Here is a 9,328-nt window from a genome sequence, read left to right on the forward strand (position 1 = left end):
CCCTGGACGGTTAAGTCCAGTCAAAGGCAACTATGGGGTTGCGGCGCTCATCTCGCATTCAGGCCGAGGGTGCCAGCGTTTGTCCACAGAGAGCTTTCTCGGTCATGTGGCCAACATGACTAAACCGCTTCTGGTGCAACAGGACACTGTGATGGAAACCAGAGCACACGGAAACGCTGTTTACCTTCCCTTTGCAGTGGTACCTATTTATCTAATTGCACTGGTGTGCTTTTGAACTGCTACGTAGGCAGGAGCTGGGACAGAGCAACGGGAGCTCACCCCGTTGTGGGGATTCGAACTGCCAACCTTCCGATCACCAAGCCCAAGAGGCTCAGTGGTTTAGAAGCAGACCATCTCTGACAGTTGTGGAAGAACATACGATCCCTCCCAGATATCCTTTTTAAAATTATTGCACATCCATGATGGTTGGTGCTCTCAATGCTGTCAGAGCGATCACACGCAATTCCCTCTTCCACTACTGTCTGTGCCTGCAAAGGTTTGGGGTTGGCCGCGCTGCCCCACTTCCAATCAGCGCCATTTTCTGTCCTTTTTCCAGTTACGGCATCACAAAGCAGGGCTCGGCGATGTCGTGGGGCGGTGACATCACAAGGCAGGCCCTGGTGGTGTCACAAGGCTGTTAACCTCTGAGAGCCCCCAAAAGAGACCCAGACATGGGGGTTCGAGATTTGGGGCACATGGCTTTGGGCGTGCGCCACTTTTCTTCGCCCCTTTGCCACTGCGATCGGAAGGGCTGCCGATTCTATCGGGCATCGTGGCCCATAGGCGAGAGGGCAAAGATTTTACATGAACACAGAACGACCGGGGGACTTGGCTGAGCGCTCACGTGGAGTTCAGGTCTCCGGGAGCTGTGAAGAGCCCAATGGCTGCCAAGATCTTTGAGACCATGAGCAGACTAGGCCTGGGTCTAGCGCTTGCTGGTGGCATAGTCAACTCTGTTGTTTACACCGTGGATGCAGGCCACAAGGCCGTCATCTTTGACCGGTTCCGGGGCGTCCAGGATGTTGTGGTGGGAGAAGGGAGCCACTTCCTCGTCCCCTGGGTGCAGAAACCGGTCATCTTCGACTGCCGCTCTCGCCCGCGCAACATCCCAGTCGTCACCGGCAGCAAAGATCTACAGAATGTGGACATCACCCTGAGGATCTTGTTCAGGCCGGTGGCGGCGCAGCTTCCCTGGATCTACACCACGGTGGGCGAGGACTACGACGAGAGGGTGCTGCCCTCCATCACGGCCGAGACCCTTAAGTCGGTGGTGGCTCGTTTCGACGCCGGTGAGCTTATCACCCAGAGGGAGCTGGTCTCCCGGCAGGTCAGCGAAGAACTGGCAGAAAGAGCAGCCCCCTTTGGTCTCGTCCTGGACGACGTTTCCTTGACGCACCTTACATTCGGGAAGGAGTTTGTGGAGGCCGTCGAAATGAAACAGGTGGCCCAGCAGGAAGCAGAAAGGGCCAGGTTCATGGTGGAGAAGGCCGAGCAGTTGAAAGCCGCGGCGGTCCTCTCCGCCGAAGGCGACGCAAAGGCCGCTCAGCTCATCGCCAGCTCGCTGGCTTCGGCTGGCGACGGACTCATCGAACTGCGCAAGATCGAGGCAGCCGAGGACATTGCTTTCCAACTTGCGCCGTCCCACAACGTCACCTACCTGCCCACGTTGGTCCAGCCAGCCCAGCAAGTGAAGCCAGCATCCCCGTCCCAATAGATTTAGCCGCAATTTTAAAGCTTGCCCCATTTTTGGGGTGATTGAAAATGCAAGATGTCCTAATTAAAATGCATTGGAAATCCCTCTGTTTGTTTTCATTATTTATATATATATATAAATTATATAGTGGTAACTTGGTTCCCGAACAGCTTGGCTCCCGAATGCCGCAAACCCGGAAGTGAGTGTTCCAGTTTGCAAATGTTTTTCGGAAGCCGAACGTCCAACGTGCAGGAAGCTCCTGCAGCCAATCAGAAGCCACGCCTTGGTTTTTGAACATTTCGGAAGTGAAATGGACTTCCGGAACAGATTAAGCTTGGCACTTTTGTGTTTTGCTATTTATTCTCCGTTTTTGTTTTTGAGGCTTTTTCGATTCATTTGTTTTTGTGACTGTGTGGAACCCAGTTCAGCTACTGATTGACTGATTGTGTGACTGCGGGAATGGATAAAAGTCCCCCATCCAAACAGTGAGTATCACCAGTGCAAGTATGAAAAATATTTAATTTAAATTTTTATCATCTACAATACTGTCTTATTTATTTTATAGTACAGCACATTGATTATTGCTTTCATTTTATGCACTAATGGTCTTGTTAGAGAGCAAAATTCAGGTTAAATTGCTGTTTCAGAGGTTGTTCTTAAAACTCTGGAACAGATTAATCCGTTTTGCATTACTTTCTATGGGAAAGGGCGCCTTGGTTTTGGAATGCTTCGGTTTTGGAACTTTCGACTTCCGAGGTACAACTGCAATGGATGTGACTATGTAGTCCTGGTAATTTTAATGGGGGTTCTACTTTGAGAAGGACACGGGGTCTTATTAGATGGCGCTTAGAAGGCTCCATGGTTGAGTGGGCTGCAGAGAAATAAATACATCTTTGTGGCGATGATGACTGGGCTGGCGAGGGCGGAGGGCGGAAGATCTTATCCAAAAGGAAACGGCGAACCAAAGTCCCCCACATTAAAAACAAGGCACAGAAAATAACCCAACCAGGATTCTCAGAAAGTATCTCTATTAGAATATTATTTTTTCTCATATCTGAGACAATTCCAGGCTTCCTTGATGTCTCCTGACTGCCGACGACTCCTTTCAAACAGAGAGCCTTGCTTGGTTTTCGTTTCATATCTCTTTTTCCCCTGGAAAACGGAATACATTGACTCCGTCTCATGTCCTTCTGGTGTCCCTGTTATGTTCCTGAGATTTCGGGAGGGGGCTGGTGGGACGGCTGGATTTGCATCCAGTTTCTCTGAGCTGGAGGGAAGAGGAGGGGGGTGGGAGGGAGGGAGAGAGAGAGAGAGAGAGAGAGAGAGAGAGAGAGAGAGAGAGAGAGATGGCTGTCTATGGATAATGATTATTTATCACTGTTTCATCTCCAGCATCCGCCGAGCTCAGTGTTTTATCCACAGCAAATAAATAAATATGTTTAAACAGAGGACACTGCCAAGCAGGTCTGCAAACATGGAATTGGCTCCCTTTTCCCCATCCTACCACTGCCCTCTCTGGTTCCTCTGTGGCATTTTTGGCATTTCTTCTGAGCTGGTCTGAGTTGCCCAGGCCCGAAGTTACCGTATTTTTCGCCCTATCGGACGCACTTTTTCCCCTCCAAAAATGAAGGGGAAATGTGTGTGTGTCCTATGGGGCGAATGCAGGCTTTCGCTGAAGCCTGGAGAGCGAGAGGGGTCGGTGCGCACCAACCCCTATTGCTCTCCAGGCTTCAGGAAGCTATCCGCAAGCCTTGGGAGCCCGTGGGAGTTCCCGCCCGGCTCCCCAGGCTTGCGGATAGCAGCCTGCATCCCAAAGCCTGGGGCACGCTGTCCTATGGGGCGAATGCAGGCTTCAGGAAGCTATCCGCAAGCCTTGGGAACCCGCGGGAGTTCCTGCCGGGCTCCCAAGGCTTGCGGACAGCAGCCTGCATCCCGAAGCCTGGGGCGCGCTGTCCTGTGGGGCGAATGCAGGCTTCAGGAAGCTATCTGCAAGCCTTGGGAGCCCGCGGGAGTTCCTGCCGGGCTCCCAAGGCTTGCGGATAGCAGCCTGCATCCCAAAGCCTGGGGCGCGCTGTCCTGTGGGGCGAATGCAGGCTTCAGGAAGCTATCCGCAAGCCTTGGGAGCCCGCGGGAGTTCCTGCCGGGCTCCCAAGGCTTGCGGACAGCAGCCTGCATCCCGAAGCCTGGGGCGTGCTGGGTGGATCAATGGTCTTGACTTGCCTGAGACCCAGCCTTTTCCTGTGGGAGAAAGGCTTATAGGGACATAGGAAGCTGCCTTTTAGCAAGTCAAGACCATTGATCCATCCAGCTCAGTATTGTCTGCACTGACCGCCAGCAGCAATCTAGAGTTTCAGGTGGGGAGGGGACATGCCCAGCTCTACCTAGAGATGCTAGGAGGATTGAACCTGGAACCTCCTGTGTTCAAAGAAGGTGCTCTGCCACTGAGCAATGGTTCTTCCCCAAAAAATAAAGATTCCAGTCCTCATTGTTCTGTTTTTTTTAAAAAAAAATATTTATTACTTTTCCAACAATTTAAACAAAACAAAATAAACAATACAGTACAATAGAAAAACACTACATAATATAACATAAAAACACTGCATAACACTAACACATTAAACTAACAGAACAAAATAAAAACAATTTAAAACACACCAAACAATTTCAATATCTTATCTTTCATTCACTTATTTCAGCGACCTCCTCGCACCTCCCTTTTTGTATTCCACTTCTATTGTTTCAGCAATTCCTTTCCATCTTCCTCTGTTTTCTATCCTATAATTATCTTAACATTTCTAACCTTATTTTTTCCTTTAATACTCAAGGAACTAAGTATAATTAGATTATTAATCACATTTCTATTAAAGCCATATAACTTCATTTCCACATTTTTCTAACATTCATTAATTTTGCAGTATTTCTGTAAATAGTCTTTAAACTTTTTCCAGTCTTCTTCCACCGACTCTTCTCCCTGGTCTCGGATTCTGTCAGTCATTTCCGCCAGTTCCATATAGTCCATCAACTTCATCTGCCATTCTTCCCGGGTGGGTAAATCTTGTGTCTTCCCAGTCCTCATTGTTCTGAATTAAGGGAACATGGACTGCAAGAAGATCCAACCTCTCCATTCTGAAGGAAATCAGCCCTGAGTGCTCACTGGAAGGACAGATCCTGAAGCTGAGGCTCCAAGACTTTGGACCCCTCATGAGAAGAGAAGACTCCCTGGAAAAGACCCTGATGTTGGGAAAGATGGAGGGCACAAGGAGAAGGGGACGACAGAGGACGAGATGGTGGGACAGTGTTCTTGAAGCGACCAGCATGAGTTTGACCAAACTGCAGGAGGCAGTGGAAGACAAGAGTGCCTGGCGTGCTCTGGTCCAGGGGGTCACGAAAAGTTGGACACGACTAAACAACAACAACAAAGGAAGCTGCCTTATACTGAGGCAGACTGGTCTGCTTAGCTCAGTGCTTCCTACAGAGCCGTCTTCCCCACTGGTGTTAGTGGTGCGTCGCGCCAGGGCGCCGGCCTCTCAGGGGCACCCTAGCGAGTGGGGGAGATGTGTGGCTTTGCCGGCAGCCTCCCCTTTCCCTGCACGCTCGCCAGCTGCGCCCTGCCAACTCCCGTATTTTTTGCTCTATAAGACTCACTTTTCCCCCTCCTAAAAAGTAAGGGGAAATGTGTGTGCGCCTTATGCAGGCTGCGCAGCTATCCCAGAAGCCAGAACAGCAAGAGGGATTGCTGCTTTCGCTGCGATCCCTCTTGCTGTTCTGGCTTCTGAGATTCAGAATATTCCCCCCCCCCTTGTTTTCCTCCTCCAAAAACTAGGTGCGTCTTGTGGTCTGGTGCGTCTTATAGAGCAAAAAATACGGTGTATGGCTGGCGGGCGTGAAGCTTCCTTCCCAAGCCTCCGCAGGAGGAGAGCGATCCCCGCAGAGGCTTCGAATGGAAGCTTTCCTCACCAGCCTCTGCAACTGCTAAAGATGGCCCTGCTCCTGGTCATTGTCCTCCTCCTGCTTCCTGGTGAAAGGTGGCACACAGCCTTCCCGGGCTGCCTTCTCGGGTGCCCCAATGCCAGAGAGCATGTCCGCCAGCATGTTTTCCTGCTTGATCGCCGCTGCCAAGCTAGGGATCGGGGCAATGGGGGAGGCAGGGGACATTTTCCACCACCCCCTCCCTTGTTTTGGAGTTGCCAGGGGGGCGCTGGAGGGATCTTTGCACCCCGGCGCTGGATATGCTTCCTGGCTTCCTACACTGACTGGAAGTGGCCCACCTGGGTTTCAGGCAGGGGACTTCTGAATGCCAATTGCTAGGCAGTTATGATTCAGTGGGCCAAAGATTTTGGATATAATATACAATTTGATGACTGGATAAAATTGTGGAAGGAAGGAATGAAGCTTACTGCGTGTACTACAATAAAGGAAAATGTTATGAAAATGATATATAGATGGTATGTAACACCAGTAAAACTTGGTAAGATGTATAAGGTGAGCAATAAATGTTGGAAATGTCAGGAAAAAGAAGGAACATTTTATCATATGTGGGACGCGGGTGGCGCTGTGGGTAAAACCTCAGCGCCTAGGACTTGCCGATCGTATGGTCGGCGGTTCGAATCCCCGCGGTGGGGTGAGCTCCCGTCGTTCGGTCCCAGCTCCTGCCCACCTAGCAGTTCGAAAGCACCCCCGGGTGCAAGTAGATAAATAGGGACCGCTTTCTAGCGGGAAGGTAAACGGCGTTCCGTGTGCTGCGCTGGTGCTGCCTTGCCATAGCAGCTTCGTCACGCTGGCCACATGACCCGGAAGTGTCCTCGGACAGCGCTGGCCCCCGGCCTCTTAAGCAAGATGGGCGCGCAACCGCAGAGTCGGTCATGACTGGCCCGTACGGGCAGGGGTACCTTTACCTTTACTTTTATAAAGTGAGCAATAAATGTTGGAAATGTCAGGAAAAAGAAGGAACATTTTATCATATGTGGCAGATCAAGATGAGCAGGTGACAGCAAAGGTGGCAAGGTTTTTAGCTGTGGCAATCAGAATAAGGTCCACTATTTGACCATTGATTCAAAACCCCAAAATGTATTTTATATACCGTATTTTTTGCTCTATAAGACTCACTTTTTCCCCTCCTAAAAAGTAAGGGGAAATGTGTTTGCGCCTTATGGAGCGAATGCAGGCTGCGCAGCTATCCCAGAAGCCAGAACAGCAAGAGGGATTGCTGATTTCGCTGCGCAGCGATCCCTCTTGCTGTTCTGGCTTCTGAGACTCAGAATATTTTCTTTTCTTGTTTTCCTCCTCCAAAAACTAGGTGCGTCTTGTGGTCTGGTGCGTCTTATAGAGCGAAAAATACGGTAATTGACATTTTGTTTCTATTCTTTGTCTATCGTATTTATTGTTTTATTTATTGTTGGTTGATTCATTCATTATTCCTTCTTCTCTGTCCTTGAACCCCCACATGATGTTCCTGCATTGCAGGGGGCTGGACTAGATGGCACTTTGGTTTCCTTCCAGCTCTACCAATCTACGACTCCATGAGATAATCAGTCTTCCACTCCCCTCCCTTTTCACAGCTCGGTGAACACCGGTGGCTGAGAGCCAAAGTGTTGTCATCTGCGAGCCAGATCTGGGGAGAAACGTGTGTCGAGGGAGCCGGGTTCAAGTTCCCAGCACCGCAAAAAAAGGGAATTTTGTTGTGCTGCCCTTTGCCGGGGGCCAAGTCTGACAATTCGGGGAGCCGAATATCGCCCCCCAGATCCAAGAGTCTCAGAGCCCCTGCCGCAACGGGTTGGAAGGGTCGAATCCAGACGGGGGAGCGGAAGGAGAGGGCCGACTCCTCGCTCGCTAACCAGCCGGAAGAAATGGAGCGTGTTATTAAAATCCCATTAGCACGCATTTCGCATATTCAATATCCAGAACGCCGTCAGAGGAACCCATGGCGAGGTGCGACCTCATTCGCTTGCCCCTGCTGGAGCGCTAATTTCCTACCTTGTAGGTACAAGAGAAAGACCGTGTTAGAATTCCTCGCCGGTGCAAGGACATCGCCTGCCTTCTGGGAGCCTGCAAATGGATGATCCCAGAGGCGGAAGAATGTCCTTGGGCTGGCGGAGAATTCTAACACCGTCTTTTACATGCTGCGGCGGATACGGCGCTCAGAGCCAGCTTCTCTGCCTGGTCTCCTGAGCACCGGGGGACAGGTGGGCTGGGCCGGATTAAGAGATGTGCCATGGAGCCCAAAGCGCCAAGGGCCGGAGCAGTGCTGGGTTAAGATGTACGCAAGCTTTAAAGACCAGAGTCTGAAGTCGCCCGACGGCATGGCTGGTCCCTGCCCCAAAATATAGGATGCAGACCTTATGCTGTTGTTGTCTAGTCGTGTCCGATTCTTTGTGACCCCCTGGACCAGAGCATGCCAGGCACTCCTGTCTTCCACTGCCTCCCGCAGTTTGGTCAAACTCATGCTGGTAGCTTCGAGAACACTGTCCCACCATCTCATCCACTGTCGCCCCCTTCTCCTTGTGCCCTCCATCTTTCCCAACATCAGGGTCTTTTCCAGGGAGTCTTCTCTATACTCACATCAGATTATGGATCTGTTTAAGAACATAATACCCCAAAGAACCTAGGAGTTCAGATAGACTGTCTCTGGAGCTGGAGGTTCCATAGAAGAGCCCAGCAGCTGAGTTGGGCCAAAGGAGGCCTATCTAGTTCAGCATCCTTCATAGGGGCGGAGGAAGGGGGCACGGTGGGTCGGACCGCCCCGGGTGTCACCACTGAGGGGTGACAAAATGCGAGGCGGCACTCACCGCAGAGCCTGCAGTGTGCCTGAGCCACGCATCTATCATGGGAGAGACACAGTGGCTTGGGCGCGTGCAGGCTCCGTGCTGCCCAAATGGTCCGCCTGCTGCCTCCCCCCCCAGCTGTAGGGCGGCTGAGTGGGAGGAGGCAGGCAGACTCCGGAGGCCCCACGGTGCGCCCTGCCCCATGGGCAAACTGAACCTGGCACCATCTGCATTCAAAATCTGTACTCTACCCTGAATAGTAAAGGTAAAGGGACCCCTGACCATTAGGTCCAGTCGTGACTGACTCTGGGGTTGCAGCGCTCATCTCGCTTTATTGGCCGAGGGAGCCGGAGTACAGCTTCCGGGTCATGTGGCCAGCAGGACTAAGCCGCTTCTGGTGAACCAGAGCAGCGCACGGAAACGCCGTTTACCTTCCCGCCGGAGCGGTACCTATTTATCTACTTGCACTTTGACGTGCTTTTGAACTGCTAGGTGGGCAGGAGCAGGGACTGAGCAACGGGAGCTCACCCCGTCATTGCGGGGATTCGAACCGCCGACCTTCTGATTGGCAAGTCCTAGGCTCTGTGGTTTAACCCACAGCGCCACCCATGTCCCTTAACCACTGAATATTTTCCTTTAAAATAAAGCAAGATTCCAATTCTTATGGTTTGGGGGTGGGTGGGAATGTGAATAGGGATATAGGGTGTTGGGTTATACCAAATCAGGCGTATTGGCCTGATCCCTTTGCCAACCTACAGAGAAGGAAGCAGTTTTTTTTGGGGGGGAGGGAAAGTGGGGGACAAGACAGGCAGTTTTGCTGACCCTTTTGGCAGTTAAACTTTGAAAATGAGGCTTGAAGATAGAGTGAGATTTT

The 9,328-nt window shown here is 51.4% G+C and overlaps 1 protein-coding gene across 1 annotated transcript; it reads left to right on the forward strand.

Moving 5' to 3' along the window:
- The first annotated feature begins 670 nt into the window (after window positions 1–670).
- Window positions 671–1,800, forward strand: LOC128405819 (prohibitin 1-like). Its single transcript, XM_053372790.1, has one exon. It carries the CDS (start codon window positions 881–883, stop codon window positions 1,712–1,714), a length of 834 nt encoding a protein of 277 aa, XP_053228765.1. The 5' UTR covers window positions 671–880; the 3' UTR covers window positions 1,715–1,800.
- The last annotated feature ends 7,528 nt before the right edge of the window (window positions 1,801–9,328 follow it).

This window comes from Podarcis raffonei, chromosome 18, assembly GCF_027172205.1.
Source record: "Podarcis raffonei isolate rPodRaf1 chromosome 18, rPodRaf1.pri, whole genome shotgun sequence".
Classification (NCBI taxonomy): Eukaryota; Metazoa; Chordata; class Lepidosauria; order Squamata; family Lacertidae; genus Podarcis; species Podarcis raffonei.